Genomic DNA, 13702 nt, shown 5'->3' with positions numbered 1-13702 from the left:
CCGCCCCTCTCCGAAGACTCAGGGCGGCTTCCGGGGAATTTGGGGGCTGGGGGCACTCGGTTGGGAGGAGCGGGTGGCCGCCCAACTCTGCCCTCATGGTGCCAGGGGATGAGGGGGCAGCTGCTCCCTCTGACGGGCGTTTCCCTCTTTGCCACACGACAATTCGCTGTGGAATGATCCAAAAGTTCAATTTATTTAGTTAAAATAGTTTTTAAAAAACTATTTTAGGAGTAGTGCAGTAGCCTACAGGTGGTGCTCTCACCTCACAATCCAGAGGCTGAAGGTTCGAGGCTAGATAGAGGCCGATATTTCTCTTTTTGGGCACAATGAATATATGTATCTGCCGGAAAAAACTCCATACTGGCGACATCCAGCCAGTAAAACACTCCACTCCATTCAGTTGCCCGGAATCCATCCCTTTGCAGGGGATTACGGGGTCGTTAAATGAAGATAAGGAATAAAAACATTATTTTACTTTTTGCCATTCATGCTTTTGTCCCTGTTTGGGCGCCCTTTAATGATTCACTTCTGCCATTTCCATGATTTCACTGTGACTCTTGTCCCGTGGCAAGCAGTGGTAGACTCTCTGCTCCTTCCTTGCAGGCTACGCTCTTCATGGCGCCCCCAGCGAGCTGGAAACGGTGGAGGACTACTGAGCCCCTCCTTCCCTCCAGCCGTGGGACCCCCCGTCCTCCCTGCCGCTGCTGCCTTGATCTCATCCATTTCAGTTCCAGCTGAGTGTGCCCTGCTGGAGGGGCCCCTGAGGCAGGGTTGGGGGCCACTCAGGCCCCTGGCAAGTGAGCGCGAGGATCAGCTGGGCCAGGCCAGACCGGAAGGAAGGCTGTTGCACACTTCATTCCTTAAAAAAAAGCACCTTAAACAATGCCCACTTCTTCTGCCATGCACTTTATCTGAACTTACGTTGTTTTAGGTTTTTTTTTACCAGTGACTTGTTACAAGATTGAGAAAAAAAAGGAAAAATTTTTTTTTTAAATTGTGGAAGATTTTTTTTAGAAAAAAAAAAGTTTAAAAAAACTACAAAAAAGATTTATCTTTAAAAAAACACTTATTTTTCACGTGGGGATATGTTTAAAAATGTGAACGGTAATTTCACAGAAGCTTGATATAAAAAAAGATTTATAAAAGAAAAAAAACTTGAAGAAATGCACTTAGAAAAAAAGAATTTTTTTTTTTTAAATGTTTGGATAACTATAGATACAGATGTAAATATTCTTCAGACTCTTCTCAATCCGCACAGTATATTTTCTCTTACGAAGAGGCCGTTTTGTAAGAAGGGGTTTTTTTCGGTTTTTTTGTTTTTGTCGAGTTCTTTTTTTAAGAAAATTGCACAAAAAATGCCTCCCTCCTCGTTTCCTTTTTCGCCATCCCCACCCTGGAAGTAACAAATTTTCTATTGTGTTTGATTTACAAAAAGAAAAAAAAATCAGAAAAAAGAAAAGAAAAAAACAACAACTGCAAAAAGAGGAATCTACACTACTGTCGAAGCGGGTTGCTCCTCCCAAGAAAAGCTGCTTCCCCCTCCAAGCCGATCCGGGATTCCAGCCTCTCCCCTTGGATCTCCAGGAACCTTCGCGGAGCCTCTCCCTCCCCCCTCCCATTGGCCCTTCCCCCCTCCGGCCGGTTCCTTCCTCGTCCGCCAGTCCTTCCACAGAGATGCTCGCGGCGGGCAGCTTTTCTCTAGCGACCGGCTGACCGATGTGTGGATGCGCACTTTTTTTTTTCCAACCAAGGAAAGCGAAACATCGGCTGTTGTGAGTCTCCACGTTTCTCTGACACCCCCCCCCCCCGACCCTCCCCGTTTCATGCACGGATGAGAATCATGAATCGTCCTGTGGGTCGCTCGGCCATGCCATCGATGGTCGGAAGACCTGGTGCACCCAAAGCCAAATTTGAATGTATCCTACTTGGGTGACACTTTTCGGCTCTATGTATCTTCCCCACCCAGAGTTATCAGCAATGGTGCTGCTTACCTGGGCACAAGTGTGTGTGTGTGTGTGTGAGAGAGAGAGAGAGAGCGAGTGTGGGACTTTTTAAAAACGAGCCGGCAAGAAACGCCAGAGCTGTGATCTACATAGCACATTCTCCGTTACCTGAGGGAACCTCCCGATGTGCTTTTAAAAAATTTTCTATTTTGGTTCTCTACACAAGCACCTGCTTGATTTTGAGTTTGTTGCAAGAACCTTTTTTCCCCGCTCACAATCCAACCTGGGGGCTGGGGGCCGCTTTGGACACAGGGTACGCAGAACACACCTGGAGGATTTTGTGCCGCAGCCTGGCGACACTGCCGACTTCCGAGGGCTCAACGGACGGCATTGTGGCCCTGCACCTTCATCGTCGGCCCCGTCGACCTGCTTGCCTACCTGCCAAGATTTCCCCCTTCGCAAAGATGAGACACGGAAGCGACCCCCCCCCCTCCCCATGGCATCTTGCAACAGTGGGGGGTGGGCAGGATCTGCTCCCTCCCTCCCCGAAAAGTCTCACGGACACTGCGGCATGGACTCTGGAGCGCCAGATGCCGCTTTTTTGCGGTGCGTTGTGAGTGTGTGGGGGGGGGGCTGGGCAGTGGGGGAAAGGGAGTACCTGAATCACCCCCACTTTGGACTACAGCAGCAGAACGGAAACCCCGATGTTGACCAAATTTGGAAAAAAAACCTTGGGGGTTTTCCGCCTTACGCCAATCCAGATAAGGCTCCAAGCCAGGACTGATGGATATTGTGTGTGTGTGCCTGCGTGTGTGTGTGTGTGTGTGTGTGTCTGCAGATCCGCAAGAGAGTTCAATACTTTTTGTAACTGATACTGTGATGCTCGGAGGGCTCTCGCCCTGCCAGACGGACGCGACTTGAGCAGGAAGGGAAGAGTCCCGTCTGCGTGAGAGTGAAAGGGGGGTGGGCACCACCTCACCACCCTGGGTCTTTGAAGTATTGAGATCTTTTTTAGGGGGGGTCACTGTCCTCAGCTTGCCCCCTCCCCCAGAGGCTGGGCCCCCTCCCGCAACGCTGGATGGAGGGGTGCCCAGTGTCGCCCCCCACTTGCTGCGGCCGTCCACAGGACGCATTGCCGCCAGAATGTATGTGCAAAATTGCCCCTCCGCCTGCCTTTGGGCTGGGGGCTGCCTCTTGCGTTGGGAGCCCCCTTCTCAAATCTCCGACTTTCGCTTGCAAGTTTGGTTTGGGACATTTTGATTTTTTTCTTTGCACCAAACATTTTGGCGAGGGATGTGAATTGTAATAATCCTAAGACCTTTTGTGGGTTGTTTTTTTTCTTCTGTTTGCATTAATCAAGGTACGGGAAAAGTTTACAAAACAGGCTGATTGTTTTTCATGGGGGGGGGAGTCCTGTCCCGAGAAGATGGCTATTGGGAGGGGGAGGAAGACGGGGGGGGATGTTTTCCCCTTTTGTCATAGAAACCTCTTGTTGGATCCTCCTGTTTTTTTAGCCTCTAGTATGAATTCGCATCTGGAATTTTTCTCCTGCGAACGGAACAAAAATTTGGGGGGGGGGAAACTCGTGTGTGCAATTTCTGCCTTACTAGTTTTCAAGGAAAAAATAATAGGGGGAGGGAAGCGAAGCGTGAAGTTTGTTTTCAGTATTATATATATAGCCTTTTTAAAAAATATGAATATATATATATATATATATTAGCAATAAGGAGGGAAAGTTTCCCTGAGAGTTGTTGTGTAGCACATGCAAAAGCTGGCATTGTGTTGCAACCAGGGGGGAAGGAAAAAGGGAGGGGGGGTGCTTACCTGGTGGCTGGAACAGGGGTCCCCCCCCCCTGTGTATTGACTACCGTGCTCCTCAGCCAGCAGCTTCTGAGTTGGGGCCAGTCTGAGTATTATTAGTACTACTACTGCTGCCAGTTTTTTTTTTCCAGACAATAATGCGCGTAATAAGAGTTCCCTGTAGCAATTTTCCCGTCCCCCTCTTGTTTGTTGAAATTTTGGGGCAACCCTCTTTTTTTTTTGGAATGTGACTATGAATGTATTACATGTGTCTGTCTCGTTCGGGGGTGGGTGGGAGGAGTGTTTTGATTTTGAGCGTAGTGTACACCAGAACGAAGAAAAATAGCTCTCGTGCATGCCCGGTTAAAAGAGAGCCCACAGCAGGCGAAGAAGGCAATTGACGCTATGCAGCCATCGGTGCGGTTTCCGGCTCGTCCTTTTGGGGGGGGGGCACTCTTCCTGGGTCTCCCCCCCCTCCTGCCTAGGCTCCTAAAGAAGTGACGGGCTCCCCCCCAACTTGTTTGCTCGTTCCAAAACTTTGTGACAACTTTTTTGTGTGTTTCTGATGCCTTAAAACTCTTACCCGCAAATTTCTACAGAGGGGCAGACGGGGAGGGGGTGTTTCCGCCCGAGGAGACCACTCGTCGAGGAAGACTGGAGAGCCCAGAAACGAGGCCAGCGGGCGAGAAGCCTTCAAAGCCTGGAAGGAAGCCTCGACTGGACCGCCTGCCCACATCCACAGCGGCGGCAACGGGAGTCTGGCCTTTACCCAACCCGCCGTCCCACGCGAGGAGGGGCCCAGCCGGCTTGGCTGCCAGTTTTGGCCACCATCTACCTCCCCGCTGCAACCGCTGTAGTCCCTCCCAGAGGCAGGCAAGGCCTGGACACCATCGTCGCAGTCCGTCCTTCCCGAGTGTTACAAGAAACTGTGATGGAGGCCCCGCGGGTCTCCGTGCTCCCACTGAGAGTGGAAAGATGTTTACAAGACTTCACCTTTTTCCCCCCGGCGTTGACTGGCAGGGCCCGGGAGAGGGCTCACCACTTCCTCCCCCTTCCCGGGTGCCGAATGTTTCTCCGCGGACCACCTGCCTGAAAGACTTTGAGGGGGGCGTCTACCCACGCCCCCAACCTCTGCCCAAGCCAGCCGGCTGCCCACGGGACTCGGTTCTTCCCGCGTGGAAGACGAAGCCGCAGCTGGACTGACCGAAATTGGACCGTGAGGGGCAGATGGGCCCTGCCACAGCTCTTTCCTCTGTCCGAGGGCATCCCATCCGCCTGCCTGCTGACGAGGGGCCGGCCAGACCCGGTCTGCTTCTGCGCCTTAAATTGGCGGCGTGTGTGCGTGTGTGCCTGTTGGTTGCACCCAAGGCGGCTTTGCTCTCTTAACCTGCCTAGAGACTGTAGTGGCTTTTGCTGGTGGCAGACGATCCAAAGGGGGCACGAAGCCCCTTCCCCTCCTGTACAGATCTTCTCCCCGTTGGCCCCCGCGTTCTTGTAAATGGTTTTGCCTCCCTCCCCTTTGCTCTTTGTCTGCAAGGAAATAAAAGCTTAGATGTTGTGGAATTTCCTGGACTTTTTCACACACTCTCACAAACACACGAGTCATCCTCGACTTAGGCAACAGTTTGTTGACTGGCCAAAGTTGCAGAGCCGCCAAAAAAATGACCCGTGACCATTTTCCACACTTAACGGCTGTGGCAGCATCCCTGCGGTCACGTGATTAATATTGGGATGTGTAGCAGCTGACTCACATTTATGACCGTTGCTGCGTCCCAAAGGTCACGTGACCTTCCGACAAGCAAGAGAGCCTGGCAAAGCCAGGTTCACTTAACTCTGCTACTACCGTGTCTTCCCAGGAATAACCCCCACCCTAATTTATTTGGAGGTGCAGGCCAGTATTCCCGGGGGGGGGGATGAGGCCCTGGTAGGGAAAAGGAGCTGTGCGCGCTGCTCTGCGCCCCCGACGTGTGTGCACGGTCTGAACAGGTGCACAGGAAGCAAATGCAGGGATTTTTTCGGTGATTTTTTTTGCTTCCACTCATGCACGGAAGCAAAAACATTGCCAAAATCTGGTGCAGCCGCGTGTCCTCTCACGAGATTTTGCTTCCAGCGCAAATGGCGGTAAGTACAGTCAGCCCCAGTGTAGGCCCAGTATAAGCCCTACTCCCCCCAGGGTGCATGGGGGCTGACGGTGTCCGGCCGTAGCCCGCTGGCCCCTTGGCGCTGTGTAGATAAATCTTAAGCACGTGTTGGGTGGGGGAGACAGGTGAACCGAATGTGTTGCGCAACTGCCTGGATCACAGGAGTTGTACGTGGAGGGCAACACAGGCGACGATCCTGGCCGCCCCTCCCCCCCTGTTTGCGTGTATGTGTGTGGCCAGGAATAGCCACAGCCAAGCCATGAGGCAAAATGTGGGTCTGCCCAGGGAAGCTCTGTAAGCTGTTGCAGCCATAGGCAGGCGGACAGTGGAAGGAAGCGGGCAGATAAGTAAGACATCCCACCCCCCAAAATAAGACTTAATGGATCTTTTGATTCTCCGAAAATTATAACACCTGGTCTTATTTTGGGGAAAGTATGGTGGTTTAAAAACTGCACTTAACGAATGTGGCAAGGAAAGTTTTAAACTGGGTCAAAATTCCATTAACAAATTTCTCACTTAACATGAATTTTGGATGGCTCAATTGTGGTTGTAAGTTGAGGACTACTTGCAGTCTGTTGCGACGGCCTTTTGCCGACTCGGACTGGGCCACTTGAGGCGGTGGGAGTGCAGAGCCGCTTGTTGCAAAATGTTGGGGAGTGGGCTTACCCTTAACATCGAAATTCCCCCCCTCCTCCTCTAAGACGGGTGCTAACCTGTCCTGTGTCTTCCGGCCACTTCAGCAGGAGGGAAAAATCAACCCAGGCGCAAGAGGCCGACAAAAGTGGTTCTCCAAACCAGGCCCCCACCCCTGGAGTGTTCGGCCCAACAATCACTCAAACGCCTCCAGCTTAAGTCGGGGCTCCCCAAAAGTCTCCGTGGCTCATGGGCACCGATGACCCCTCCCTCACCACAAGGCAGTGCTTCCCAAATAGAAGGGTGGGCCCAGGGATGGGCAACAGGCGCCACAGAGTGGGAAAGCGTTCCACCAGTAGAAATGGACCTGCGCACGCAGCTCTGCTGGCTGCGCATGCGAGATTCAGCTTCTGTGCATGTGCAGAAGCTGAACCTTGCCACCCCAGTCAACAACAATTGCGCCCCCCCCCCCCCGCACTAGGTGGGCCCAGAGTGCAGTGTTTGCCCAGGGGACGTGAGGCGCCTCTGCCACTGGGCCCAGTTGGCAGCCACAGGGTGGGCTCCTGTGTGGTGGAAAAAATCCTCCAGGGCGGACCTGGCAGGTGGGTGCGGCTGGTGGGCAGGCAGTGGCAGAACAGCAGCCAGCCTGTGAAGCTCCGTGTGAGGCGCCTGGCCATCTGCTACATCGGCCGCCTCTCCGAGCTGCTTCTCGCACTGGCTCACCCTGCCTGATCGAGCTGCCCCGCTCCCACTCTGGCTGTGGCGGGGCCGCTCAAGCAGGTGGGGTGGCAGGCATGGCGCCTGGCCACCCACTACATCGGCCACGTCTCTGAGCTGTTGGGCCAGGAGACACACCCACCACCCCGCCTGGTGGACCTGCCCCGCTCCCACTCTGGCAGGGCAGCTCAAGCAGGTGGGGTGGCAGGCATGGCACCTGGCCACCCACTACATCGGCCACGTCTCTGAGCTGTTGGGCCAGGAGGCGTGCCCACCACCCCGCCTGGTGGACCTGCCCCGCTCCCACTCTGGCAGGGCAGCTCAAGCAGGTGGGGTGGCAGGCATGGCGCCTGGCCACCCACTACATCAGCCACGTCTCTGAGCTGTTGGGCCAGGAGACACACCCACCACCCCGCCTGGTGGACCTGCCCCGCTCCCACTCTGGCAGGGCAGCTCAAGCAGGTGGGTTGGCAGGCATGGCACCTGGCCACCCACTACATCGGCCACGTCTCTGAGCTGTTGGGCCAGGAGGCGTGCCCACCACCCCGCCTGGTGGACCTGCCCCGCTCCCACTCTGGCAGGGCAGCTCAAGCAGGTGGGGTGGCAGGCATGGCGCCTGGCCACCCACTACATCAGCCACGTCTCTGAGCTGTTGGGCCAGGAGGCGTGCCCACCACCCCGCCTGGTGGACCTGCCCCGCTCCCACTCTGGCAGGGCAGCTCAAGCAGGTGGGGTGGCAGGCATGGCGCCTGGCCACCCACTACATCAGCCACGTCTCTGAGCTGTTGGGCCAGGAGACACACCCACCACCCCGCCTGGTGGACCTGCCCCGCTCCCACTCTGGCAGAGCCGCTCAAGCAGGTGGGGTGGCAGGCATGGCGCCTGGCCACCCACTACATCAGCCACGTCTCTGAGCTGTTGGGCCAGGAGACGCGTCCACCAACCCGCCTGGTGGAGCTGCCCCACTCCCACTCTGGCAGGGCAGCTCAAGCAGGTGGGGTGGCAGGCATGGCGCCTGGCCACCCACTACATCGGTCAAGTCTCCGGGCCTCTGGGCCAGGAGACGCACCCACCGCCCCACCTGCTTGAGCCGCCCTGCTGCAGCCAGAATGGGAGCCGGGTGGCTTGATCAGGCAGGGCAGCGAGTGTGTCTCCTGGCTGAGCCAGCACGAGAAACAGACCGGAGAGGTGGCCGATACAGGAGATGGCCTGGCACATCATATGAAGCTTCTCACGCTGGCTTGCCTTCTGCCGCTGCCTTCTGCCAGCCACACCCGACCGTCAAGGAGCCGCAGGAGTCCAGGGAGGAGAACTGCGAGGTGCTACTGGGGCCCGGGCAGCCCTTGGCCGGGCACAGGCAGCAGAAGGGCCGCATGAAAGTGGGGCTGTGGTCCGGAGAGGGGCAGGTGCCACGGGGTGCTGTGGGCCAGCGATGCACTTTGGGCATGACTGCATATGTGCAGAAAGGTAAAGGGCGCATGAGAGAGCGCATGCCACCACCACCGGAGCGTTCTGGATACAATCCAGGACTAAGGAGATACTAAGACCACTCAAGCCTTAGACCACGTTCTCTAGAGTTCTGCATCCAGTTTTGGTCACCACATTACAGAAGAGACATTGATACTCTAGAGCAGGGGTCTCCAACCTTGGCAACTTTAAGCTTTGCTGGCTGAGGAATTCTGGGAGTTGAAGTCCACAAGTCTTAAAGATGCTAAGGTTGGAGACCCCTGCGCTAGAGAAAGTGCAGAAGAGAGCAACCAGGATGATCAAGGGGACTAGAAACTAGGACATAGGAAGAGCGGTTGCAGGAACTGGGCTTGGGAAGAGAGAAGGACCAGGGGAGTCTTCTAATATTTGGGGGTCTGCCACAGAGAGGAGGGGGCCGGTCAGGCTGTTTTCCAAGACACCAGAAGGAATAAGGGATGGAAGCTGACCAAGGAGAGATTCAACCTGGAAATAAAGAGGAACTTTCTGATGGTCAGAGCGATCGACCGGTGGAAGAGAAGTTGTGAGAGCTCCAACACTTCGGACGTCCAAGGGAAGATTGGACGGCCATTTGTCCAAAATAGTTGAGTGTGAGGTTACACTAAGTGATCTACAAGGTCCCTTCCAACTGTAATAGATAAATAAAAAATAAGCCCACCCCTCTTAAAACACACTGGCTGGGGGGTTCTGGGACGTATTTATTCGATTGTATTTATATGCCACCTAACTCCAGAAGGACTCTAGGTGCCCACCCCTCTTAAATCACTCGGGAATTTAAAAACATTTTAAACGTTTAAATATGTGAAAAGGTTAAATGAGGTTCAGGAGGGAAGTGTTTTTAATAGGAATGTCGAACACAAGAACAAGGGGACACAATCAGGTTAGTTGGGGGAAAGATCAAAGGCAACGTGAGAAAATATTATTTGACTGAAAGAGTCGTAGATGCTTGGAACAAACTTCCAGCAGATGTGGTTGGTCAATCCACAGGAACTGAATGTAAACATGCCTGGGATAAACATAGATCCATCCTAAGATAAAATATACTGGAAATAGTATAAGGGCAGACGAGATGGACCAGGAGGTTTTTGTCTGCCCTCAATTTTCTATGTTTCTAATTCTGGGAGTGGGAGTTCATGCTTCCTAAAAGAAGCCCTGGGGAGTGGACTAACACACACACACACACACACCAGTCCTTGAAGCAGAGTTTCCAGGCCACACTCTGCCAGGCTCCGATAACCTGACAAGGTGCAACCCCCCCCCAGATTTTTGGCCGAGAGCGAGCCCCAGGGGTACCCCCAGCATTCTTCCCTGCTGGGGGGCTTTTCCTAAGAACCTAAGAGGAGCCCTGCGGAATCAGGCCAAAGCCCATCGCGTCCAACATTCTGTGTCCCACAGTGGCCTCCCAATTGCCCATGGGGATCTTGAGCAGAAGGAGAAGGCAAGACCCTCCCTTCCCCTTGACCCCCAACAAATGGGACCCCAGGGGAACCCTGCCTGCCTCAACCAACAGAGAGGCGGCACATGGACATCCATTTCAATCACCACCTATGATACACTTGGCATCCATGAATCTGTCTCATCCTGCCTTGAAGCTCTCCAGACTGACAGCTGTCACAACCTCTTCTGGAAGTGAATCCCATCAACCAAGGACCCTCTGGGTGAAGCAATATTCCCCTTGATTTGTCCTCACTTTCCTACCTATGAGCTTCAGGGAGGGGCCCCTCATCTTGGTATTGTGGGATAGAGGAAATATTTTTTCTCCATCCACCTTTTCTGTCCTATGCAGGATTTTATAGCCTTCGATCAAGTCCCCCCTTAAGCACCGTCTTTCAAGGCTGAAGAGACCAAGGCCTTGCAACCTGGTTTCCTAAGGGAGGGGCTCCATTTTCTTGATCATACTTGTTGCCCCCTTTTTTGCACCTTTTCCAGCTCCATTCTATCCTCCTGGAGGTGCAGTGACTTGACCAAAGAGGCTCCTCTACCTGTAACTGAAACTAGACTTACAATCCTGGGTCTAGAAAGCTTAGAACTAAGACGCCTTAAACATGATCTAAGTCTTGCCCACAAGATCATATGCTGCAACGTCCTGCCTGTCAAAGACTACTTCTGCTTCAACCACAACAACACAAGAGCACACAACAGATACAAGCTTAATATTAACTACTCCAAACTTGACTGTAAAAAATACGACTTTAGTAATCGAGTTGTCGAAGTGTGGAATTCACTACCGGACTCTGTAGTATCATCCCCTAACCCCCAACCCTTTACCCTTAGACTATCCACGGTTGACCTCACCAAGTTCCTAAGAGGTCAGTAAGGGGCGTGCATAAGTTCACCAGAGTGCCTTCCGTCCCCTGTCCCGTTGTCTCCCCTATGTCTCCTATATCTTCTCTTCTATCCCTCTATCTTTTCCTGCTATTCTCTCATAGTTATATTTCACTCCTTTATTTTCTCCTCTATTCCCCCTTTAATACATTCTACCTGATTATATCCTCTATAACCCTCATTGTGTATTATTGCGTATTGGACAAAACAAATAAAATAAAATAAATAAAATAAAATAAATGAAAAATTTCCTCTCTCCACCTTTTCTATCCCATGCCTGATTCTATAAGCCCCCCCTTCCACGCTGCCTTTCAAAGGCTGAAGAGACCCAGGCGTTGCAACCTGCTTTCATAAGTGGGGGCTCCATTCCCTTGGTCATCCTTGTGGCCCTTGTTTCCCAGTTCCATCCTATGCTCCTGGAGATGCGGTGACTTGATCGAAGAGGCTGAAGAGATCCGTTCTATTCCCACCCAGCACCAGAAGAGGGCAGCAGTGTTCGGGAGATGGAAAGATGCCGTCCAGGATCTACTTCCAAAGCCCAACGAATAAAAGGGCGTCCGAGTGGGGGGGGGGGGAGGACGCAGGATGCCCAACCCCTGGCGCTCCCCCTCCGCCGTGATCTCCCTTGCCAACTAAATAGGGAGGGGGCGACGATCCTCCCCCTTCCAAGAGAAGAGCCCAGCCACGTCTTGCAGTGTTTAAAAGTGGGGGCTGTCCCAGCAATGTTGTGCTTTCTGAGCCGGAGTGGGGGGGGGGTGAGACCCCTGTGGGTCGAGAGGAGGGATCTCCTCTTCCTCCCCCCCAAAAAAGTTGGCACTGCCAACTTTCTCCTCCAGCAAAGGGGCCAAGAGCATTCCGGGATCCGCCTCTCCTCCTGTGGCCTTGAGAGGGTGGGAGCAAGCCAGCATTCCCAAGGACTGGTGGGTGGCCAAGGAGGCATGGGGGGGGAGGCCTGTGGTCTTTGGTCCCTTGGCCTTTGGCCAGGCCACACTTGGGAAGGTCCAGGGCTGATTGGAGCACACAGGCAAGTAGAAAAGAGAAAGAGAGAGAGAGAGAGAGAGAGAGAGAGAGAGAGAGAGAGAGAGAGAGAGAGAGAAGTAAAGGGAAGGAGGGAGGAAGAAAAGAAAGAAAGACAAATAAAAGAAGGGAGAGAGGAAGAATGAAAGAAAGAAAGGAAAGAGAAAGGAAGAAAAGAAATAAAGGGATGGAGGGAGGAAGAACAAAAGAAGGAAGAAAAGAACTAGAGAAAAAGAGAAGTAAAGGGAGGGAGGAAGAAGGAAAGAAAGCAAAAGAAATAAGGAAGGAATGAACGAAAGAAAGAGAAAGAAAGAAAGAAAGAAAGGGGAAGGAGGAAGAATGAAAGAAAGAAAAAGAAAGGAAAGAAAGAAAGAGAGACAAAGAAAAGAAAGAAAAAGGGAAGGAAGGAAGGATGGATCTTAGAGTCAGAGGCTGGAAGGGACAGTGGTTTTATAGTCCAACTCCCTACTCAAAAAAAGACCCTATATCAGAGTTCCCCAACCTTTCCGGCTTTGCAGACTGGGGTGGTGGCAGTTCAGTGGCGCAATGGTTAGAGTGCAGTACTGCCAGCTACATCTGCTGATCACTGGCCGCCAGCAGTTTGGCAGATCGAATCTCAGCAGGCTCAAGGTTGACTCAAAAGAGGAAGAAATGGCCAAATCTGTAAAGAAGGGGGATAAAACCTTCTTCAGATATATTAGTGATAGGAAGAAGAAAAAGTGTAGCATCACGAAGCTTAGTACCGGGAATAATACATGCATTGATGGGAATAAGGAGATCGCTGACCATTTCAATAGCTATTTCTGTCCAGTTTTCTCAAAAGACACCGTACAAAATAATACTATGGAGGGATATAGCATTGCTTCCAGCTGTACGGATTCAGCTCCAGTGATCTTAGAAGCCGATGTCTTAGAAGAACTTGAACGATTAAAGATAAATAGGGCAATGGGTCCAGATGGCATCCACCCCAGAGTTCTTAAAGAACTCAGATCTGTCATTGCTACCCCCCTGACTGATTTGTTTAACCAATCCTTGTTAACAGGAGATGTTCCTGATGATTGGAGAATGGCCAGTGTTGTGCCTATCCACAAGAAGGGCAGTAGAGAAGAAGCTGGTAACTACAGGCCAGTTAGCTTGACATCAGTGGTAGTTAAAATGATGGAGACTCTACTCAAAAAGAGGAGTGAGGAAGCAACATGAGAAAAGATTATTTGACTGAAAGAGTAGTAGATGCTTGGAACAAACTTCCAGCAGACGTGGTTGGTAAATCCGCAGGCACTGGATTTAAATCTGCCTGGGATAAGCATAGATCCATTCTAAGATAAAATACAGGATATAGTATAAGGGCCGACTAGATGGACCAGGAGGTCTTTTTCTGCTGTCAATCGTCTATGTTTCTATGACTCAGCCTTCTATCCTTCCAAGGTCGTAAAATGAGGATCCAGATTGTTGGGGGCAAGAGGCTCATTCTGTAAACCACTTAAGAGAAACATAGAAATATAGAAGACTGGCGGCAGAAAAAGACCTCCTGGTCCATCTAGTCTGCCCTTATACTACTTCCTGTATTTTATCTTAGGGTGGATATATGTTTATCCCAGGCATGTTTCAATTCAGTTACTGTGGATTTATCAACCACGTCTG

At 52.2% G+C, this 13702-nt stretch overlaps 1 protein-coding gene across 13 annotated transcripts in view; it reads left to right on the top strand.

Moving 5' to 3' along the window:
* The window catches only part of GIGYF1 (GRB10 interacting GYF protein 1), a 44992-nt gene extending 44011 nt beyond the window's left edge, over positions 1-981 (top strand). For all 13 annotated transcript variants that reach the window (XM_070728105.1, XM_070728108.1, XM_070728103.1 and 10 more), the window contains one exon: positions 604-981. In XM_070728105.1, coding sequence (XP_070584206.1) covers positions 604-656 — 53 coding nt within the window. In that variant the 3' untranslated portion in view covers positions 657-981. The remainder of the gene's footprint in view (positions 1-603) is intronic.
* The last annotated feature ends 12721 nt before the right edge of the window (positions 982-13702 follow it).

The sequence above is a fragment of the Erythrolamprus reginae genome, chromosome Z (assembly GCF_031021105.1).
Source record: "Erythrolamprus reginae isolate rEryReg1 chromosome Z, rEryReg1.hap1, whole genome shotgun sequence".
NCBI lineage: Eukaryota > Metazoa > Chordata > Lepidosauria > Squamata > Dipsadidae > Erythrolamprus > Erythrolamprus reginae.
This window is presented reverse-complemented; position numbering and strand designations above follow the sequence as displayed.